At 37.4% G+C, this 24,231-nt stretch overlaps 2 protein-coding genes across 4 annotated transcripts in view; one reads left to right on the forward strand and one right to left on the reverse strand.

Annotated features, from left to right (window-relative positions):
• Positions 1 to 5,644, reverse strand: part of SPATA17 (spermatogenesis associated 17) — an 89,698-nt gene extending 84,054 nt beyond the window's left edge. For both annotated transcript variants that reach the window (XM_032989489.2, XM_032989488.2), the window contains exons 1-2: positions 5,545 to 5,644; positions 835 to 924 (exon numbers count right to left, since the gene is read on the reverse strand). In XM_032989489.2, coding sequence (XP_032845380.2) covers positions 835 to 924; positions 5,545 to 5,612 — 158 coding nt within the window. In that variant the 5' untranslated portion in view covers positions 5,613 to 5,644. The remainder of the gene's footprint in view (positions 1 to 834; positions 925 to 5,544) is intronic.
• Positions 5,645 to 5,888: 244 nt separating this feature from the next.
• GPATCH2 (G-patch domain containing 2) overlaps positions 5,889 to 24,231 on the forward strand; it is a 127,711-nt gene continuing 109,368 nt past the window's right edge. The window contains exons 1-3 of one of the 2 annotated variants that reach the window (XM_032989439.2): positions 5,889 to 6,125; positions 13,842 to 14,555; positions 19,854 to 19,915. In XM_032989439.2, coding sequence (XP_032845330.1) covers positions 6,070 to 6,125; positions 13,842 to 14,555; positions 19,854 to 19,915 — 832 coding nt within the window. In that variant the 5' untranslated portion in view covers positions 5,889 to 6,069. The remainder of the gene's footprint in view (positions 6,126 to 13,841; positions 14,556 to 19,853; positions 19,916 to 24,231) is intronic. The other variant, XM_032989440.2, reaches the window with a different exon arrangement.

Consider the following 24,231-nt stretch of genomic DNA (forward strand, 5'->3'; position numbering starts at 1 on the left):
AGGGAAATATTGGTCATTAAGTGATTAATGTTATTTAACCTAATAATTCTTTAGGCTTGACACAGTATGTCTGAAAGATACATAACAACTTGTGACAGGCAACAGGTCATACTAGAAGATGTAACAATCCCTCTCCCTCACAGTCTTTATTTTTATGGAGATACGGAAATCCAAACATGAGTTTGATCAATTTGGCTTATGATCATAAAAACTGCAGGAGGGCCTCCTGAGAAAAGGGACTAACCATAGTGTTTCCAAAAAAATGATATCATTGTCAATATGGCATTTTACGGAACAAAGTAATTGTACATGATCTCTGTTTTATATATGGAGAAAATTATGTAAGTAAAGATTTATTAAAATGACCTGGTCAAATCCAGCAGTAGGACCTAATTTTCTATAGTAAGAGTTCAGTTACAACACACTAGGCAATTCTTCTGTAACATCCACAATAACAGAGACAAGAAAAGTCTCTGCAAACAGAGCATCTGAAGGACATCTGTGTTTTTTTTCCAGTCATGCCAAGATTTCTTAAACATTACTGTGTACCTATTCTGAAGATGGATTATTTCCATGCTACTTATTAGCATCATGCCATTTCAATTGTATGCAGTACTGAAAATCAAAAGTATTATTTCTTACAGTGGTGAAGCATATATTTAATTCTAGTTAAAAGCAGAATAATGTGGGCTTTTTTTCCAAATGCTCCCATTTTATTAAAATCAAGTAATATCATGAGAAATTTTGGGGAAAAAACAAACAAACAAACAAACAAACAAACAAACAAAACAAACCAAGATTGAAATACAGATTAAAATAGGTTTAATATACTACCTCAGATAGGCTCGGACTCTGCATCCTCGAAACCAGCTCTGGATTTTGACAGCTGCTTTGTACTCTATTTTTCTGTCCTCATCTACAGCTCTGAAAATATAAAAATCAGTAATACTTGTCAGCATGGTAATTTAGTACCAAAGCAGAAAAATTCTTCTAAGTATGTCTTACTGTTGCAGTTTGTGTTCTTTTTCACCAGGTTTTTCACTTTTTATTCTACATAGTTAAATAATAATGCAGAGCAATATAATCTATATCAGTTGCATAATATGAAAATAACAAAGAGTATCACAATTTGTAGATGATGTAAGGTTTGCGAGAGTGTACTTTTTATTCCCATACAATACTGAGTATCCATGTCAGCATGTCATGGACTTCTTCCATTGTAAGTGAAATAATGGATAATGCTTTAATGATAATTAGGCCTGAATTACAACAAAGAAAATTGTATATTTACATGAATATTAAGTAACTGTGGCCAATATTATCATGATAAATATCAATTGAATTAATAAGAAGCACATATTAACAATGAAATCTAGTTCAAATACATTGGTTTATGACCGATACAAAACGTCTTATTTGTTTATTACCTGAACAGTGATAGCATCAGAAATGGTGACAGATACACTCGTCTGTAGATTTTTTTTAATGAACATGAGATGATCTCACAGGGTGAAAGTAGAAAATTTAGACCTTCTAGCTAGTTTGTTAGGAAGGAATTTAAAGAGGATAAGTATGAAAAAGAAGAAGAGAGGACTGAAGGAAAGTGAGATATAAATCTAAATTAAAACTATTATGAGTTAGAATAACGAAAGCATAGGAAAGAAACTAGATGTGGAAATTTCCAAACTTTAGGAGGCCTGGAATATCAGAATATGAAGTCTTAGTGTGGCTTAAAAGGAAGTTGGGAATTGAAAACACATGGTGTTAGTAATTTGGAAAGATTCCAAAAGGATGACCATAGGAATCTTTCACATGGAATTAAAATAGTCAATGCAACAGCTTATTGAGTAATGACAGGACTTTTCACAATGGGAATTCAAAGACCTGGATTTTTGAGATAGTGTAGAAATGAAACTGGCAGCATATTGGCAAGTGCTGCAGACAGGCAAGGAGGGAAAAAAAGGAGAATAATTAGAAAATATGATAGGGATGCAGCATTGATTAATAGAGATACCAGAGGAACTAATGAAAAAGGGAGGATACACCGAAAGATTAAAAATTCATTTTTAAGTTACATGAGAAGAAAGGTTATCTAGAAAGATACCGGTGAGGCAGCTAAAGAGGTAACATAGATGTAGGTGGAGAATTGATGAGTTCAAGGAGATTTTCACAAACTAAAAGCTGTCAAAACTTTGTGTCAAATAACAGAGTGCAGGGAAAAGGCATGTGGGAAGGAAGAGCAAGTAAAAGGACCTTATCACAAAGTCAGAAAATAATTCCAAGAGACAGTCCTTGCTTGCCTTCTTTCTGTGACTCTATTAGGAGAATAGTGTTCGTGACAAAGCTAAAAGTCACGTAAGGAAAAACATGAATCTAAAAGAGATTAAAGAAATATATGAATCTGGAAGAGACTTTTCAGAGAGTTCATGAAGAAATCATTACTATGATGAGTTTCAATGCTGAGGGGTAGAACCTGGCTATGAAATCACCTCTAGCTTTTATTTTTATTAAAAGGGTTTCAGTGACTTGGCACTGGACAGCAAGCCACAATTACAGCCTGGAAATGAAGGGGATGTGGGACTGGCCGTGTCAGAGGTGACAGCTCCAAAACCAGTCATATCCTCCTGGCAATGGCTTCTGGAAGAGTAGAAGCCATCTCCTCTATTACTCCCTGTTAGGTTTTTTGGTTAGCATTCTGTCTTGCCTGGCCAAGTCAGTTTAGAAGTCCTTGTAAAATTTATTGAAGTAGACCAACAACAGACTCGGTTTTCTTACAGTATAGTTCCACAAACACTTTCAACTGGCCTTGTCAGCAAAAGTGGTTTGAGGTATAAATCACTCAGGTTGGTATCTGCCCTTCTGATCAGATTTCATAGCTGTCACACTGTTTGAATTAAGTTTTTAGAGTCACAGATACTTCTCAAAGATTTTGTTGAATGTTAAAAAGGCATACTCAAGGTCAGCATCTGACATATAGATGTTACAGTAAATAAATGTAGGTTCTTGAATTAGTGATAAAGTTATTTAACACTTAAAATAAGAGAATGCACTGACAGATCCTGTATACTCTAATGCTTATGCTGACAGGGTATTTCTTAAGTTGCAAACGGTATTTTTGCATTGTGCCATCACTGGGCAAGTCCTTCTCTAGAAACGTGCTTTCCCTGAAAAGTCAGTTTAGGAGACCTCATGCCTCTGACAAACAGAGTTTCGCATAAAGCATGACAGGAACATTACTAAGATCAGAAGAACATTATTAAGATCAGGTAAATCTGTTTAAGCACAACTAACAGGCAAGATATTACAGTCCTCAACCTACCCTAATTTTTAATGGAACAGGTATAGAGTCCTAAAGTAGCAAATGCATTCTGAAAGATAAAGAAAGTTTTCTAATTTGGGTATTTACTTTACGGCACTTCAATTACTATGTTTATAGATAGGTGGAGAAAGCAGTATTTTTCTTTTTTCTTAAAATGTGTTTGAGACACATGGAACTAAATACTTCAGGTCCTACCCTTCAAGGTATTTACAAAAAGGGCAACTCATACAAAAAAAAAGGTAAATACTTGGTAATCTATATTCTGCACCTTCTGATGCTTCAGATCAACTTAGATCTTTTGGCGAATCTGGTATTTCACTGCAGAATACTGACTTTATAGAGTAAGTAACTGTTTTTTCTATAGTATCATGTATTTTTGTCTGAATGCCCTCAAAGTATTTGTGAATGATGTGTGACTGCACAGATGACACTGATTTATGTGCTCACAGCATCCCAGATTTGGCAATTTTAACAGATCTGTTATATTACATATATAAAGCATAGTTCTGAAAGGGAAATTAAAGCTGTTGACTGGCTTCATAATACAAATGATTAAAAAATACTTCAAAGACCACTGCAAATTTGACACAGATTAATGACCAAAACTTATTTGTTAAATTAAAAGTCAAATAAGGATCTACCAAAATTTCTAAACAAGCTATTCTGATTTGTTTCAGGATTTTGCTGATGGCTGTGTTGAAGTTGTCCAAGATTTTCATCCTTAAGAACAAAGATCAGATTCCTGATCAGCCCTTCAGTAGCTGAGCTGGACAGTTTGAAGCCTCTCATTTAAATTCTCTGATGAAAATCTGAATTTCAATAAGATGATGGATTATAGCCTATTCTTAAAAGGGAAACAATTCATTTTTGGAAAGCTCTGCCAAAAAACAAATCCCCAAACATCAAGCATGCTGCCCTCCAATGGATTTCCATGTCTGGCTCAGCCTGCTCTTTCTAACCTCAAATATGTGAAATACAAGCATAGTCTCCTGTAACTGATGCTTGTTCAGTGAACTGCTGTGTGTACAGCCACAAGAGTTCAAGCTAAAGTTCAGGGTAAGAACAGGAAAACACAACACTTTATATGCAGGCAGGACTTGAACTTGGTGTAACTTTTAGCAATGTTTGGGAGCTCTGTTATTCATGCTAATGATGTTGTAATTGGATTCTAAAACAAATGATTCATTAATTAGGAAACACAAAAAACACCCTACAACTATGCTAAATATGCCTTTTTTTTTTTTTTTTTTTTTTTTTTTTTTCTGTTTGAGTATTAGCTTTACATGTGCAGCAGCAGCAACAATACAGTTGAATAAAAGAGTTTACAGGACAAATCTATGAAATATTAAAATAGATCTTAAAACATTTGATTTCCTAAAACCTGATCTAGTTGAAGTTGGCCACCACTACCTTAGCACTCAAGAAAACTCAGCAGCACAAACTGTCCCACTCCGTCAGGACAAGGGTAACAGGCGATCTGAGCAATAAGCCCACCACTCTCTACATGGGACATTTTGGATCGTTAGTAAGAACAAACATGTCCTGAATTTAGTAGAAAAAAGACAGGACATGTCCCAGATACTAGAAACTCAAGCCGCATAATCTAATTTAGAAACGAAGCTCAATTTTGAAGACGGTGGTTAATAAACATCGACTCGCTCAGAAGCTGGGGGGGGACGGGGACGGCGTTCTCTGTCAATCAAGTTATTAAAAAAAAAAAAAAAAAAAAAAAGAGGTGCCTTTCAACAGGATAAACTAAACGTCCAGTGAGAGTTACAGATCTGAGCCACGAGAGCAGGAGCTCACGGCCGCGGCGTGCCGCTCCGTGGGGCTCGGCGTGAGGCAGCCCGTGGGAAAGGCGGCCGCGCCGGAGCGGCCCGGGGGCGGGGGGGGGGCGAACTCGGCGCTTGTCGGGAGTTTCCAGAGGCTCCTTTTCCCTCAAAATGAGCAGGGGGAGGGGGAAGAGCGGGACACGAACTCTTTTGGGTGCATAAACGGGACTCTTAAAGAAACGGTGCTGCTGCCACTAGGTCTCCTCAGATCACCCGGACAATATTTTAGGGGATAGGGGGTGGGTGCTCTCGGGCCGTGTTTTAAAGCTGAAGCGTTTTCAGCGGGAGTGCCGCCATCTCGTTGCCGGGGCAGACCGGGGGCTGCCCACCCCGCCAGCCCCAGCCCAGCGAGAGGAGGTGCGTCCCGCTCCACCGCCAGCACGACCCAGTTACCTGTTCCTACGGAAATACTCCTCCCGCAGCCCCGAGAGCCTCGCCTGAAGCCGGGCCAGGGCGGCCATGCTCTCCCCCTTCTCCCCCCCAACCCGACGCCGCCGCCATGGCAACGGGACCGTACCACTCCGCGCGGGCGCGGGGGTGGCGCTCCCCACCGCAGCCCCACCGGCAAGGAACGGCAAGAAACCGTCAGCGGCGGGAGCCCCGCGGAGCTGGGCCGGGACGGCAGCGGAGCCACGGCGGGGAATGCTGGAGGGGACGTGGCGCCCCTGGGCAGCGGGCCGGGGAGGGAGGGGAAGAGGAGGGATGGTCGCGCCCGGCTTCCTCCCGGTGCCGCAGCTGCTTCCGGGCTCTCATCATGGGGGACTGAGGAGCCGCGCCGGCTGTCCGCGCCCTCCCCTCCCGGCCCTCGCCCGCCAGCCCCCGGCGCTGCCGCCGGCCCCCGGCCCGGCTCCCCTAGGCCCAGTCTCTGCGAAGTGGCGCCAGCCTCCTCGGGGAGCGGCCGGGGGAGGCGCCGGGTTCATGTTCCGGGTCGCTGAACCTACCCCGACCCGAGCTCAGGCGGCGAGAAAGAGCTGGTGAGCCCGGGCCCGGGGGAGGCGGGCGGGGAAGCCGGGGTCGCTGCCGCTGCCGCACCCTGCCCTCCCGGAGGGCCGCGAGGGCGGTGCCGGTTTTTGGGGGGAGGGGATGGGAAGCACTGTCTCCGCGCCTTGGAAGGGCGGGGGGGTAGGTGCTGCTCCCGGGCCCGGCCGGCCCTCCCCGCTGCCCGGAGGGCTGCCGGGCCTCTCCCGGCCTGGGCCCCCCCGGCCCCGGTTGCGCTGTGGGGAGAGACCTCGGCCCTTTCCTCCGCGGGGGGAGAGGGGCTTGGCGGCCTGGCAGGTGCCCCTGGCACGTCTCGGCGCCTCGCCGTCTTTATAAGCGAGCCGTGGGCTGGAGGATGACGCGTCCCCTCGTTGCGAATAAAGGGCGGCAGGCAAGCGGGAATTCCAAACTCTTGTCAGGATCCTATTTAGGTTTTTGCGTGTCTTTAGGTTTTCTTTCTAATTGTGGTAGACCCTCTAAGGCCTAAACCCTTTACAGTGCGTGCAGCAGAAACGTCCAGTTAGGTGTGGTTGCCGTTAGGAAGTTATTTTGTTGCAAACAAAGTATCAACAAGTGCTGCTTTTCAGGGAGTGGGGAAGGGGAGGAAGAGAAAGGCTGAGCGCTGTGTTTTCTTACACGGGAAACTCTGTTCCTCCTCCCCCTCTGACGATACCACCACTTTTTGTCTGTGGGTATTTTCATGGCTTCTTTATATTTTTCTAAATGGGAAATCCTGCTTTGAAAGCTTTTATTTGCCTAGGTGATAGATACAGAGTTGCTAGAAGTTTGAAGATATTGCTAGGCATATAATTTGCCTGGTGTAAATGTAACTTTGCTTCTGTTGGTGTAATTCAGAGCACTTCAGAGAATGAGGTGTACTCTAGTGGCAGAAGTGTTTTTATTTGAGTACTAATTTTGCATGCAGTAGAAACTTGCCTAAGACATTCCAAACGTGTATCTATATTCCGAGAAAGTTTTCATTATATACTTGACTGTTTGTCTTTAAATGTTAGTATTTTGTGTCCACATAAAATAATTTAGTTCCAGAGGCTTTAAAAATAGTGTTCAGCAACACAAGGTGTGGGAGTTTGGCACATTCTCTTGTAATTGTCATTAGACAGTAATGATCTTGCTTGTGCAAATACACTGCCCAGAGGAATTCAGTGCAGAGAAAATTATTGAAAGTTTATCTATAGGACTGTTAGTTTAGCAGTTCTGAAGGAAGATCCGTTTAAAAACTGACTACGCCTCAGAGCCACTTGCTTTTTCTTACACATAAGTTATTTCAGAAGCTGTCTGATAAAGGAAACACACTTGAGTGAGATGCAGGAAAATACTTTTTCCAATGTCTAATACTTGATGTAGAAAATTAAAAATAAGTGCTTTCTAGAAACATTAAAACTGTAAAGAAGTCAGCAGATTCAGAACAGCCTCAGAGTAAGAGTGCTTACTTTGGGTGCTAAAACTCCCCTGTAGCTGAATGTTTTTCATTCATATTGTAAATACATGTGACATTTTAGGGAATAGTTTGCATTCTGGGTACTTACTGGGCACTCTGATTCTTTTGATAATGACTATACTATAGTATATTACCATCATCATTTGACAGTTCATGGGTTTCTCCACTCTGACAATTAATTAATGAAGTCATACTTCTGAAAAAGGCAAGCATATCAGTAAATGGCAGCAATGGGACTGCAAGAATTGCTACCTCTCATGATGAATTGCTTCAAATCTCATTTCTGGCTGACCAATTCGTTTGTGTTAGAGCCTTATTAAATGCAGTTCATGTCTGCATCTTTCTGACTGTATGCCATTTCTGTGTACTGAACACTTTTTCACAGTTAATATTATTTATTATTAATATATTAATTATTATTAATATATTAATTATTAATATTATTAATAGTATTTATTGTTGTGCCTTCTCAGGTAAGCAGCAGTTGCAGTAAAGTCAGATGTACTTACTGCAAGTTTGTCTGGTCCTAATTTTTAGGGGGATTAGTGGCATAATCAGTTAATAAAATTGCATTGTTCCTCAAATACTAGTAACTTTTCATTTTATAGGACAACTGTAAGGAAATTCCAAAACTTGTCTGTAGAAGTTTCTCACATACAGAATTGATACCAGGAGTTGATGTGTAGTATGTGATTGGAGGAATAAAATGGTGCTGGTAATTGTGTACAATCAAATGTATGGGAACCGTATATTTGATATAGAGATTTTGTAGACATTTCCAGCAAGTATAACAATTGCAATTGAAAAGACTTTCATAAGACTTTTATACTTCTATTTTGTGAAACTGGTTTGTATACACACATAACTGACTGCAATAAAGGATAATTTGGCATACCTTGAAGGTGAGAAATAGCCTGGGATTTTGGGGTTGTTTTTCCCTTTTCAGATGCAGATATGCTTTAGCATAGTATCCTGACTTGTCTCAAGAGTCCTCAATTCTTATAACTGTTCACACTATCTTATATGATATACTCAAAATAATTGTTTTATGACCTTTAACTTCTGGAAGTTTCTGTTCTGACACTGTCACATTTTTAAATTCCGTAGTATGAAAATTACATTTGTATTACATTTTTGTAGTCTGCATGTTGGATTTACTCCGAATGTGTTGCCAGTGTGTTGGCTCTTAGTCTTTACAGGAAGCACTGGGCAGAATCCTCAGAAATGGAAGAGTATGGGGATTCTTGATAGCTAGCTGTTATACCTCCCAGCAATGTTTGCTATGGGATACAATGCATTTTAGTTGTTGTGTAGCTTTGTGTACCTGGCTGTCCAGCAGACAGCGCTGAAGGACATAAATAGGTGTGGATGTGGAACTGGATGCTCTGTGTCCTCCTCTTGGTGATGGACATTTGATGACAGGCGAGTTCAAATAATCTAGGCACAACTGTTTCTGTTGTATAACATAAGCTTCTACATAACATATGTTTATCAGTTATTTCCTAATATACCATAGTCTATTGCTGGCTTTTTAATACTTTTAACTAAATTCTGTTGCTCTGTTTTGCTTTCTCCTTTGTCTATCCCAAGAACCATGATAGCTCTCTTTTTGAATTGGTAAACTCTTCAGGCCAGGAAGTAAGATTTGTCATCTGCTGTGTCCTCCCAAATACTTGTACCTGTTCAATCCAAATTTCAGTCACATTCATTAATAAAGCAGAAGTCTCAAGACTAATGTTTCTGAGGCTTTGTGAAAATAACTTTTGGGGTAGAGAAATGGAGTTCAGATTAGTACCTGACTGAAGATAAAGTACTCTGTGAGTACAGCCATGTTACAAGACATCAGAGAATCTGTACGGGAAAATATAGAAAGTCAGGTTTTATAGTCCCAATGTTCAAGGAACTACTTGATTTTTCTTGTTCTCTTAGCTTGTCATCAAGGTGGGTTGTGAGGTCAGCAAAAATCATGGTTCATCTCAGAGTTGATGAGACACAGGTGCAGCATAACTTTAGTTGCAAAAAACTCCATATCTAGTTATCAGGAAAAGGTGTAGAACTACAAAGTAAATGTGAACGTTGATGTCGGTTTAGTAAAAGACTGCCTCTCTTTGAGTTGTGCAACTAAATTAGTTTTCCCATCAGTGTGTTCTTAAATGTTTTGTGAGCAGAGCTCTACATTATTATATGTGTTAGGTAGGAAGTGAACAAAAATTACACTTGATTTTCACTGAAAAAGCAGGTGCCCATTATTTCTGTTAAGAGTTTCAAGATGCATATTAGTACTGAACACAAGCTGTGTGAACTGTTTTGGAGTAGATGAAAGCAGTTACCCTGTTTCCTGCAACAGTACTTTTATGGTCTGTTCTGGTAAGGGTTAGAGAGGAAATGGGTCAGCCTTTGGTGAACTACATTAAAATTGCTTCAGATAAATGTAAAGGTCAGTTTAGGCAAGCTAGGTTTTCTTATAGTAAAGTAGAATCTTCTCCTACTGAAGACATTACAGTTTATTGCTAGCTGTGGGCTGTTGGTGTAACAGCATTTTTATAGCCTTATGTGAGTCATGCTAAACTATGGCTCAACTTAATATTTTATGTACCTCGATATGTTGTTCTACATTCCTTATTACCACCTTTGAAACTTCTTATATTACTGAATGCAGTGGGTACTCACTGTTAATGTCTTTAATACTTCTTGTAGTTATTTTTCAACCTATTTCCAGTGCAAATATTTTTGTTACAGTAACATCTACGGCGATTGAAATTGCTTCATAGATTTGGAATACAATATGAACAATGGAGAAAGTTGCAAAACTGAGTTTATCTGATAAATAATGTCATAATAGAAATATGCTCCTGAATCTTGGAGACAGGTTTCAGATTAACTGTTCTATCTGGTTGCTGTTGCCATTTTTTTTCTTCTATTATAGAAAGAGAAATGAGAGCTCCAATAAAATTAGTCAGAAGAAATTTCTTGAGTTTTTGGGAGAAGGAGCTTTAATGTGGACCACTGGTGTGTTGAAAGTGCAGTGTGAATAAAAAAATGAAGTATGTGTATTGTATTATCAATCTATTACAAAAGAACTTCCAGTGTCCCAAATGGATCCAAGTAGTTCTCATAAACATCCTAAGGAAACATGTTGAAGTAATTATAATATTAATTTATCTGATCTGTCTAAACGGTAATGCAATTAGGATGCAGTTATACTACTCATGAGACCATGGCTGTAAGTTTTAGGGTAATCAAGGTCACTGCTGTGTACATATCTTAGTTCAGGAGTTACAATAAAAAGACCCAGTATTCAATAGAAAAGATTAATTGCAGGAGTGCATAAGGTTCTAAGTCGTAGTCTGATGGAAAGGCCCTTCACTGCTTAGGGCCTTCTAAGAATCATATTATCCATTTACTTCAAAAACACTTAAGGTTGTTCACTATTCTTGAGTTTCATTTTTTGATCTGGCACCATCTGTATTGACAGTATTTTGGGGAGAGTTCAAGACAAGTTTGGATCAGTTTTATAAATCCAAGCTCGATATATTGTGTTTGATCTTGAAGCATTTCATAGAATTAAGGCAACTTTACCACCGTACTTATGCCATTATCTGGAGTAAATTGGTATGTTCACTGTAGGAGCTACATTGATTTTAGTGATATAGTTATCCATATGGATTAGGAATACTGATTTGGATGAATTAATCATAAACTGTGGTGTAATACATTACTGTCCCTGTCTTCCCCTTTCCCCTTTACTTGGTGCTTCAGGGGCACTAGCAGAATGGACTGTAAGAGACTATATATGCTAGTTCATATTCTAATGAAGTTAACAGAAACCTGTTTGTTTTGAGAGTTGAATGTAGGTCTAAGCCTACTAGTTCAGTTTTTGGTGCACTTCCACTTCTATCGGTTTGCTATAAATGCAAAAACCTGTGGCAGAAGGGCTGGCCAGGCAGCTGGGAGAAAAAATGTCTCAAATTAACCCAAATAAATGTACAGGAGTTTGACTGTTTGAGTCATGGCTCCTGTTATATTAGTGGAGAAGTATTAGAAAGCCTCTTAAATCTCAAGGACATCTCATTTCTGATATGTGCACCTGCAAGGATAGCTGTCTTCCTGGGTGTTTAGCAGTAAAGCTAAAGGGGCTAGTGACCTCCTCATTGTGCAGTTATAGCTACTGAGAAACATAAGCTAATATGCTTATTTAAGCATCATGTGTAGAACCCCTGTACAGATATATCTGGGCTTGCTTCTACTGATGGTTGAAATTCCTACTACACAAGAAAAGAAACCAAGCAAAAAACAAACAATACCCCCCCACACTCCCCTAAATCTCTCTGCTGTAACTGAAACTTCAAAAACTCAAAGTAAGAATTACTTTTCAATCATTTTGATGCCACATGTCCCAAAGTAATTTCTAGGATAATTGGCTTCTACTTTTTCTGAATTTTCAGAAAATCATTGCTTCATTTGGAATGCTTTTCTTACTGGGTTGTTCCTCGTGCTTCTGAAGTATTTTTGTGTGATTATATATGCTTTGATTCTTATGAACCAAATGGATTAAGGAGAAAGAGTATCATTCTTCCAGAGCTGTCTCACCCCTTACAAGATAATATGATGATTCTGCCGTACTGAGCTAAAGAAAATGTTAAGAGGGAGTAATAGGACTAGAGATTACAGCAGAACAGAAAAAGAGGTATGAGAAATAAATGCAAGTGACACAGTAGTTTCAGGAATTCAAAATGAGCTTGTGTTTCTACCAGTCCATGCTTTTGGTGATCTTACAATTGAAATGTTTAAAATAAGTATTTCTGAAAATGGTTTAAAAAGAGAATACCTAATTTCTTAGGTAAGACTCTTCATGACCAGCTTGGATTTCTTCTTAAACATGCTCTTCAGTTCCCCCATTAATATTTAAAATATTGTCCGTTCAGTCATCATCATTAAGTACCCTTAACTTTGGTGTTTGTGGTAATTGAGAGAGGGAACCTGTATGTTATCTGTCCAGATTTACTTGACATCTACAATTCTGTTGATATGTGTAGAAAACTATTTGTTAATTCCTCCATCAACTTATACTGTAAAACAAAGTCAAGAGTCGCTTTTAAAGTTTTAAAGTCTTATTTTTTATTTTTTTTTTCTTTTTTTAAAAAGTCTTCTAAATAATTTTCGGAGTGACTTTCATATTTATCAGTTGGGGTAGTGTAGTAGAGAGCATGAACATTATTCGTTGCTTTACCTCAATGAAAAGGGTCTTCTGACGCTTTGATGTGAGACTGATTGCTGTGTTTACAGAGAAGGTTCACAGCCTTCAGAAAAGGATTAGAGTTCAGCAGCAATCAGTTAATGTTTTCTCTTCTTTTCATAATTATGTTCATATAACGCATGGGTGAACTTACTGAAGCATAGTGAGTTAAAGGCATGCTAAATGTTAGTGAAATTTGAGGAGGAAGGAGCAAAACATTAAAAGGGTGAGGTCTTAATCAGGCATTGTGTATGTTTGGGGATATTTTTTCTTACACAAGTGTGTGATTCTATGGATGTGACTGCCTACATGTGGTGGGAAACTTTGCATTTAATACTCTGGAATTACTTGTATCAGGGTATTCTCTCAATATCACTACATTGAGTCAATATTTTTTAAAAAATCAAACAGATGTCAGCCATTTGGGAAGACAGAATTAGTTGCTACTAAAAAAAAAAATCATATATTATCAAAGAATTACTGTCTTAAACTCATTTTGGCATTTAGGCAGCATCGAGTGATAATTATCCTTAAAAATATTTTATCATAATGACAACTCTTAAACAGAACTCCCTAATATACTATCAAGGAGGAATATTATGTATTCCATTTCCCATTCATAAATTTAAAATGTGTTCCCTACCTGCAGTTAGAGTGAATGGTCTTTGTTGATGCTCTTGCCATGCAGAATTCCTGAAAATCATAAAAATGTGATGAGGTAAATTAAAACTAAACAACAATAATGAGGTCAAAAACAAATGGGGGAACACCCCCCACATCCCACTTCTTTCTAAGACAGAAATTTGGGAAGATCCCTTTTAAAAGGAATGTATGCTAATGCATTGCAAATTGTGTAGGACTGCAAGGTTTTGTCTCTCAGCAGAAATCCAATGGTTTTTATAAGATGGACATTAAGAGACTACCTTGCCTAAAGTGACTGAAGTTATTTTTCTTAGAGAGTTTGTGCTTACCACTTGAGATTCATTTGTTTTGTGTGTTTTTTTTCCTTGAATACAGGCATTTCAGTAGGACTATGGAGGAGCTGGTTCACGATCTAGTCTCAGCACTGGAAGAAAGTTCAGAGCAAGCGAGAGGAGGTTTTGCTGATACTGGAGATCATTCACGAAGTGTGTCTTGTCTTCTAAAGCGACAAGCAAGGAAAAGGAGGGGACGAAAAAGACGATCATTTACCACCCATCATCCCTGGGAGACTGGTCACTGCTTAAGTGAAGGTTCTGATTCCAGTTTAGAAGAATCAAACAAAGACTACAGGGAGAATCATGCTAATAAGAAAGACCACAGTGACTCTGACGACCAGCTGTTGGTTGCTAAGCGTAGGCCTTCCTCAAACTTAAATAACATTCGAGGCAAAAGACCTCTGTGGCACGAACCAGATTTAGCTGTTGACAGTATGGGAAACAGAACTTTGCGCAGGAGAAGAAAGGTAAAACGGATGGCAATAGATCTGCCATCAGAAGTCTCTAATGCACTGACAATAACTCAACAGCAGGATAGCAGCAGAGATCAAGAAATGGACAATAACAATAAATCATACCAACACCAAGAGTTTTCCAAGAGCAAAGTGAAAAAAAGAAAAGTAGCTGCACCTCGACAAGGACCAGAAATCTTGGATGAAGGAGTAGTTATAGAAAATGAAGAAGTGAACCAAGCAAATAAGGACAAAATGGAGTATGAGGAGCAAAAAGGCTCAGATGAGAACATGAGTGACAGGTTATTCTTTCTCTTCCTTTTACAGAAACTTTGGATAATATTTGTTTGCTTTTATTCCTGTTCCTTGTGTTGGGAATCTTTGGGTTTTTCTTTAATTCCTGAGTTAAAATGCTAGCATCAATACTATCTGTTTTAACAAGTTACTCTTAATTTATTTTTTTTAAGTCTACTGTTTTAAATAGATATGATTTGCTCAGGTTAAAGAATTCAGCATAAAATAGAGAATCATGTAGCAGAGGAATAAGCAAGAGAACAGTTTCTTGAAATGATACATTCTAATTGTTTCAAGATTAAGGATGACAGAATATACAATGATTAATATATTTTTTTTCTGGGTATTTCAACTGGTGACAGTTCTCAGACAAAAATTAAGTGTTTTTCCAATTTCTAGACATTGGTGCTTTGATTGTTATCTCTATTAATCAGAAAGGTTGTCAGTGTTTAGAGTCACCATTTAGACAGTATGTTCTTATGTGTCATGGGCATAAAAAGTCTGCAGGTTGCCAAGGATATACATCATTTACGAAATGCAAAAACCAATTTACAGTTCAGAAACACCTGAGCTTACCATTAGAAAAATGGGGGAATGATGACCCTTTGGCAGTACACCTCATCCATCCATTCCCGACAGCAGTCATACTACAATGGTAGTTGTTTCCAAAGTACTGTTTTGACAACACAGTAAGGTGTAAGTCATTTTTCTACCATACACAAGGGATGTTACCTGCAGGGCCTGGTAAGCTTGATTATGTTTATTCCATGTGCCTGGTTCTGAATGCAGAACTGTCAACAAGACAGAATCATTAAAACACATAATTCTGGTCAGTTGCTTGACAGCACTAGTGTCCCTGGTTCTTTTTGTAGGCATTTTATCTATAAACTGTTAAGCCTTTTCCTTACCGGAGAGGTAGAATTGAGGTGTAGAGAGCGCCCAGGGCTTTTGACAAGAGCAGACAAATTGGTTACTGTAATAACAGCAGTACTGGTAAGAGACTAACTTCAGTTATTGTCAGAGAAGTTCTTCTAAGTCTTTTTATTACATACTAGTTTTGTCTTTCACCTGCAAACAATAAGCAGCTGAAAGACCTGAATGAATATTGAATCTTAAAGATTGTTCATAATGTCTTTATTACTAGAGCAGAAGCAGTCCTTCAAGGCAGCCAGTGTAACTTCAGACATCTCACCTTGACATGCAAGACGGGAGTGTGTGTTGTCAGGAAGCCTTTAGAAAGCATCCCTCCTCTTTGACACTGGGAATCTGTTCCCCCAAGTTTGGTACCTCAAGACAGATGGTTAAAAATTTCCTTGGAGCTAGGAACCATTGCATATAGTTTATCATATATCCATAGTCTTGTTACTTTATTTATAGAAGATTTTCTGTTATGCTACAAGCGTAACAGTTGTCCAACTCAAAATTCTCTAGCTAAATTTTGGGTGGAGAGAAGAGTGATCAATATGAAAATCTTCTTGTAGATTTCCCAAACTGTGTTACTTCCAGGTCAGTCTGAATATAATTTTATTTTTTCACAAAATAAGCATTATTGATTTAAAAGTTCATCTTCCTCTTCAAAATGCCTAATGTTTTGTTACGCCAAATGCTGTCATTTCTCAGACCATACTTCAAATGTTTGGTACCAATAGATGGCTTTTAAAACCATCCTCATCTTCATAGTTGTTTCTGCTCATGCACGTGGTTGAGTGATGGTCTGTAATGCTGCCGAATTTCTTGCAATGATCATCTGTACCAAAAGGTTTGGAAACCACTGAATTAGAACATTTGCATTCCATAATGTAATTAGAAATCCACCATATCTAAACCTCTCAAGTGCATACTGTATCTGAATATTTTGTATGTAACTAGTTTTAACTTGTTTTAAACTAACCTTGCTTAAGTGCAATAGTGCCTCTATTGATTGAGATTTAGCCAGAAGAATCGGAAACTAGCAAACTCTGTTCCTAAGAGTATGCTAGAGAGCATACTCTGTTCCTAAGAGTATGCTGAGATTTTAAAAGGGAACATGAGTTTTTTAAGATTGCACAAGGTATGGAGAACTAACAAAGTGTCTGGGATACGAGTCATGCTTCAGCGACACTTGCTGAAAGAGGAAAAATAAAAAGTATACAAAGCTGCTCTAATTTTATACATTTCGGTGCATATAGTTTGATTAATCAAAAAAAGTATCAATTTTTTAGAGGTTTAGTTTTTAAAAACAAAACAAAGCCAGTAATTTTGAATGGGATTTAAATTGCTTGGATCTAAAATGGGTGAGGAGAAGTTTTCAGTCTATACATGAAATTTCTTTAAAATAACATATATATTTGAAATGCACATTAAAAATGCTAAGTGACACTTCTTTTGCAGTTCTTTATCTGTGTGTGTTCAAACACCAGACACAAGAATAACTTTTAAGTGCAGGGTTCAGGAGTAGCAGGGAGGAGTCTTCAAGATCTTAAAAAACATCAGCATCTAAGTGATCCCAAAGATGACTTCCTGTGAGGTTGGTTTTGAGCACTGGAAATGAGATTTTTGTGATCAGAGCCTGTCCTTTGCTCGTTCTCCCTTATCCTTAGTGCTTAGCTCCTTGGCCAGTTTCAGCCAAATTTGGCAATGCCTTGAGTTCTGTCTGGTATTTAATTCCTGCAGGCTTTTGCAATCATTTGTGTTTTAAGTGACTGAATAGAGGAGAGATCTCAGTTGCCCCTTTTGAAAGAGAGTAGCTGTGAAATTGAGATGCCCAGCCACTGGCCTGCCAGTCACAGCTGGTGCCCTGGCCGATCAGCTCTTGGGGACAGGCCTGGCTAGTAAATAAAGGTTACAAGTCTCTTATGAAACCGAGGTAGGGAACAGTTTGCTAGTAATAATAACTACTAATAATATTTCTTCTTTGGTTCCACAAATGCACAAATAAAGCTGTGAATGCTTTTTGGATAGCAGAGCTGTTCCTTCCAAGTTTTTGCTTGTATACAGCATTTTATAGGACTGAAAGGAATCTGTGGCTTTTCCGTTTTTCCTGGAAGTTTTGCTGGGAGCAGAATTTTCATGATAAAGCAAAGAAATTAGCAATACAAAGTACAAAATTATATTAAAACTGGAAATAAATTCCATCATAACAGCTTTCATGTACTTAGATATTAATGTATTAATTACAGAGGATTTGAATTTATTTGGTGAAATGACTGCCATGTAGCAATTATCTCAACTGTAATCCCTGCACTATTTGACCATGGCCTGAGGAGAATGAACACTGTGGCTGCCATGGATATGGCAGTGTTACGGTTTGATAACAAACAAACAAGCAAATGGAAATCCAAAACAAAACAAAAAAACCCAAACAACAACAAAAAAAATAACCCTCAACATTATGTGCAATTTTAAAAATTTGAAGTGGTTATGTTTTTATGAACTGGCTAGTCCTTCAGTAAGAATTATTGCACAATTAAAAGATCTTATTAAAAAAAAATGATGAAGGAGGCTGTTATCAAAACTGGAAATTTTGGTGGGAAAAGTGGCTGAAATACTCGGATTGGAAGTATTTCCTAACTTTCATTTAAAAAGTACAATTAATAAATGGACAGGAAGAATCTGTGAAAACGGCATGTTTTTTCTTTGAGATGTATGATATAAAATTGTGCACAATGAAATGTAAGAACAGTAAAGCCATCTATGTTGTAATTAAAGTGAGGATGAGATGCTTGCTAGAAGGAAGTTACTAGGATTTGCAACATTAGGAAGTTTTGGTCTCCCTCATGAAAGATGGTTCCATTTTTATTGTGTGCCTGTCATCTTTCTTCTGACTGGGGCAGTTGTGCAAGTGCTTAAGTCTGTTCTGATTATATTATGTATAAAAGATGGTATATACAGTAAGAATATGGATAAGCATAAGAAAACTTAATTTTTAAAGACAGAACTCTGTGTGTGTGTGTGTGTATATATGTTTTAAAAGATAAATCACTGTTTTGTGTCTCCTGATACCACACTGTTTCAAGTCCTGTTGGAATGCCTCCCAAAGGAAGATACAAAAGCCAAGTTATATACTTAAACAGAAATTAGACTCACTTTATAAAATTAGTATTACAAGCTTTTAAAAAATGGAGGCTTACTTTTGTGAGAGAGTAACGTTTATGAGGAAATATTTTTTCTAAGTGTAATAGTTATTTAGAAACAAAAATAAACCTAGTTTATTATTAGAAAGTAACTAAAAATAATTTAAACCAGTTGAATTCAAGTATAGGACTGCATGTATGTTTTAATGTGAATAAGTGTAGAAAGGTAAACAGACCACAAGTTCTTTCAAGTAGCTTGCGTGCAACATTGAAAGTAGCTGTAGTATTTATAACTTGAATTTGTGTGCTGAACTGAATTGATTTTTTTCAAATTGTTCTACATCTCAATGTAAGTAAAATGTGATTAAATTTTGGTGAGAATATTACTTCCTCAGCAGAGCTATTCTGTTGACAAAAAATGAAATAAATGGCTTGCAAAAAAATCGTTTCATGTGAAACTCACCAAATTGTGACCTGCATTATTAAGACAAGTCTGTTTTACTATTGAGACATATGTGGAATATTGTTTGTAACAACATGTATACAGCAAAGAACAAAATACTTTTCCTATTGATGTCTTTGAATTTAGAGAGAAGTGTGTTCATGTTGTATACGCACAGAAGTCACAGAAAAGTAAACTGTACCTTGCTTTTTTTTGTTGATGTTGTAATTATTGATCATACTTATTTTCTTCAGGGTGACCCTTATTTTGATTTAATTGGCTACCTTTGTTACAAACTTTTTTCTTTCTCTCCAAGTAGTATGTTGTGAAACCTTAAGCAATGTCTTTTCCAGAATATTTGCAAATGATGTTCAGAAAAGTAATTTGATTTTCAGACTTTTATATTTCATGTGCTGAAGGAAGGCTTAGGCAGTTTTTGATTGAGACTTTTCCTATTTTATTGAGCAGTGGTGTTCCAGGATCAAGCTGAATTGCACAGCATAAGAAGGGAGCAGTGAGCATTTGATGGAAGTAGATAATAAAATGCATCAATTGTGTCAGCACCTCGCAGTCACATCTGGCTTACTGTCAGGGTACCATTAGATTCCCGTGGTTTTATGTGCCAAAAATAATATGCTTTGTAGTTAATGGAACCAGGATATTTGCAGTTTGATTAAAAAAAAAATCATCCTATTTTCTTTCCGATATCTGTTGGTCTTGAGTTCAATCTGAGCACAGCCTTGCCTCCTTAAAATTTTACGACTGAAAGATCAATTGTTCTTTTGATCTGTTTCTTTCTTTTTTTATTGCAGTGAATCGAGCAGCCTGAGCAGCAGTGATGCTGGTTTGTTTACCAATGATGAGGGAAGACAAGGTATTGAAACAATCTTTCCCTTCTCCACTCCTCAAACCACATCAGTTGAAATGCTGTAAGCGTTACAAGTTATTTCATAGGTTAATGACTATATTTCAGTTGCTATTGCTGTTTTAATGAGTTGAAGTATGGCTTGCCTTCTGGGTTTTTTGAAATGTTACCAGACAGTGTCCCAAATCCATGACTTAGTCAAAAGCTATTTTGAGAAGCAGTCTCTGTAATATAATAAACTTACTTATAACATGAGCATCTCCAAAAGGTCATCTGCACTAAGTTTTAATTCTTCAGTTGCTCCAATTTACAGACAGGACACTGTCTGAAACTGCTTCTCAAACTATTTTTGAGGTGGCTTTCGTCTGTCTTTTCTTTCAAATTGATATGGCAGGATTTTATAGTTCTTTTTCATTCAGTAGCTTGTTTGAAAAGCAGTTTCAAGCTACAAACTACTTTTTCAGCAGTCTAAGATTGAGATTAGAAGATTCATGCTGTTTAAAGTTTCTCTCTTCTGAAAAATTTTTCTTTAATGTAAAATGCAGTGAAGATTAAAAATTTTTCTTTAGGATGCATAATGTTCTCACCTGTTTTTGTGGTAAAACTATTGAGGATGGAAGTATAAGATTATTCTTTTTTCCAGCTTCAGTGTTTATTGCCATCTCCAAGTGTAGCACATTTACCTGTATTATGCCAGCATTTTAGTGCCCAGCTCATGGACTAGGAACTAGCTGTCTTTGACAGCATACACAAGTGAGGCAAAAAATAGTCTCTTGAGTGATTAAGACTTGCTTTTCTGTTGGCAATTCTAAGTAAATGGTAGTGGAGGTGATTTTCTTATGCGGTTTGTCACAGACTAGTTGACTTTTTAATTTTCTATTTTAACGTTATAATAGGGAGATGATTTTTCAGACATAGAACGCAGGTGTTATCTTCCTTGTTCAACAGTAACTTGTGCTGCGTAAACTGTACCTCCCAGTATCAGTATCTGGTTTTAGTTGTGCTAACACATAGCTTTTTTTGAAGAATGTAGGCTCTCTTTGAAATTTCAAATTGACCTTTTAACTTCAGTATTTCAATACTTTAAGTATTTCAATATGTCAAAATGATTTGCTTTTATTTCCATCTGTGAATTTATTTTTTAACTTGCAACTTTTAAGACATTTGTCCACTGTATTTTTATGTTACATGACCGACCACATTTCATAATTATGTATATTTTTGAATTACCCTGCTGATATATTTGTATCAATATTTTTGTCCTTAAATCCTGAACTAAATTATTTAAATCTTTGAATAATATGGTTGAAAACATCTTGGTTATTTTCTGTTGTTCTTACATATTTTGTGGGAGGAGAAAAGGGGAGGGATTAGTGAACAACAGTGTTTTCATTGTTGTGGCATTTTTTTTATTAGTGTTGGTTCTTTAATATAGATCTGTAATTCTTATTTTTGCCTGTTTGATTTTTTTTGAACTTTGATTCAGTTTCAATGTAATTTTCAAGCAGAAAGCATTAAACCTGAAATAGTATTCTGAAATATAAATAAAAAGAACAACAGTAATTAAACTCGAGAAGGATATTGTCAAGACAAAACGTTATTTTTTTTTAATCTCTACTTTGAACTAATTATTTTGTGGGTATAGTCAGAAGACCATTTGCTTCACATTGATTTTCAGATGTACTTAGATCTCATTATAGCTTTGATCTTTGTGAAGACTTTTCCATTAAAATACTACTGGAGATCCTACTTCAAAACAAAAATTGTTTATTTTCTAATAGTACCTATTCTCGCCACCCCATCCCCCCACCCCAAGAAAATTATAGTAACTTTTATCTTTGTACTCCCCTTATGAAGTAAGATGTTATTTTATCTCTGTAAATTAATTTGTAGCTGAAGTGAGACACATACAAAATTGAAAATAATGAAGGAAGAAGAAAATAAGTCTGATAAAAGCAAAGGAAAAGCCTAGATGAGAGAAATGAAGCTGCAAGAGGACAGAATAAAAATGTATTAAGGGAAGAACTGGCTGATTTTGTTGTCTTCTTTTAAAAGCTGAACTCTGATTCCTGTCTTCGCAGTGTCCCTCCTCCAGAATATATGTTCAGAATATCAGCATCTTGACCTCATTTGTAGTTCAAATTTTCTGCACTTCTGACTTCAGGTTTCTGCTAAGTCAAGTGAAGAACCAGAGATTGATTAATGCTGCCTGGTGAAATACTTGGTTTAAATGATGTGCCTGCCATCATTCAGAAGTTTGGGTAGCAGAGGACAAGAGGATCCTGTTCTCCAGGGCAACATTTGTTCATTTTGTGTCTCTGAGATTAAGAACCTTATCTCATTTGCTGCAGACAAATACTCTTTATAAAACCCTAATTAATTCCCAAAGCATAATCATCCTATGGGACAGACTTTCAAGAAAAAAAAGTGATCTAAAGCATCAATTTCTTCAAGCAGTTGGCCAGTCAGTTAAATAGTTGAGTATTTCATTCTGAACTTTGGAGTGCCTGACCTTGCAACTTTTAATGTTTTCCAAAATTGTTTCAAAAAGCAAATGGAAATAAATTCCACCACAGTAACTGTGCTTGTCTGTACTCAGACTCTCAGAATAGTTTCAGCTTTTATAATTCAATTCAAGAAAACCAGGTGTAGCTGTAATTGAGGGTAGTAGTGGGTTAATTGCTCAATATATTTTAATTACCATCAGTTGCTATGATGAAAGAAAATTGCTGAGACTTTAAAATCCTGTGTTCAACTTCTAATATTGTGCCATCTAACATTATTTTTAAAATCTCTATACCATTTTCCTTTCCAGCCTGCCTCTGTTCTAGTCTTACAGCTTTTTTGTTTGATTTGTTTTTTTTTTATGAAGTCCTCATCTGAGCCTAGCCATGCTTGTCCTCCTTTTCCAAGTTATCCACGTGCTTATGTTAGGTCATGTGAGAGGACCAAAGCAACTCCCTTGCAGTCCTCCATTCCACTGTCATCTTCTAGCAGAAGTAATTGGTACTCAGTGTTTTGCAATCCCAAGGTAGCAGATGTTTTTGTTCTGTGAAACATTGCCTACCCTGTACAGTTAGCCAGCAAATGTTTAAAGGTCATGGAAAATGTTCAGTGCAGGTACAGTCAGTGAAGAAGGTAGCTGCTGAACTATTAACAAACTTCAAGTGAACTTTTATGGGTTGTATTATTTTTCAGAGGTTTATAAATTGGTCAACTTTAGGTTAAGGTTTAATATAGTTAGCAAAAAAACAAAATCCTATGCACATGTCAAGCCCTTGAGTATGGAGGTGGGAGAGCCTGCCAACAGAGTAATGGAAGGAACTGAACAGTGGCTGAAGCTTATGTATCAGAAATCTTTATGACTTTCCTTTTTCTTCCTACTCCTTCCTTTGTTCCTAATTGCATTTTCATAAATGGCTGTTTTGCAACTATTAAAGACTTTAATGATAAGCAGTGTTATGCCTGATGTAGAGAACTTTTACAAGAAGTTTTGAAACAGAAGGTCTAACCTTACATTGCAACATATAGTACAAGTCTTATAGGCCTAGCTAGTAGGATCACCTGCAGTTTCAAGGCACTTTATAAGTTAAGTTTTCAACACAGTGTTAACAAAGCTGTAATGTTATGCAAACACTAGTTGGTATTATTGCTGTTTTTGGGGAAAAAAAAAAGTCAAATTGCAAGTATATTCTTTAATGAATTTTATAGTTTGGGTATGATAATTAAAATATATTCTGCATTCCTAGTCCATCTGCACCTACTAGTACACTTGGGGAAATTCAAAGCTGACTTAAGACCTCTTAAATCATGACATGCAGCACTTGAAATGTCCTTTAAGATCTAAGCAAGTAGGAAGGAAAATTATATTAATAAAGTGTTAAACAGTTAAAATTGGAGAAGGTCAGGGAATGTCAGATTTCTACTGTGGATGTGGCTAAGCTTTTAAAGATAGCTGTTCATTATTTTATGATTAAACATATATTCATTACTGTGTCCTTTATGAAGATGACCCATTACTGCTTCAGTATATGAGAATTCTATCCTTTTGTCTTCTCTACCGAGAAACTAATTTGAACATTGTACAGCATTTCAGTAGCTGCAGGTGTCAGGGCGTTCTTCGTATATAAAAGAAATGGAATGTGCAATGTTAAGTGTTATCACACCAGTTTTGAACTGTTGTGCCTAATTACTTAATAGTCTTTGTGGGTGAAGAAACAAAACAAAACAACCAAACATGAAGTTGTTGTATAGGACCTGAATAGTTGAAATCCTAAATATTGCGTATGGATCACAGTGGTAGAGGTGAACATAAAACTGAGATC

This window comes from Tyto alba, unplaced genomic scaffold (assembly GCF_018691265.1).
Source record: "Tyto alba isolate M040663 unplaced genomic scaffold, T.alba_DEE_v4.0 Super-Scaffold_16, whole genome shotgun sequence".
NCBI classification, from domain to species: domain Eukaryota; kingdom Metazoa; phylum Chordata; class Aves; order Strigiformes; family Tytonidae; genus Tyto; species Tyto alba.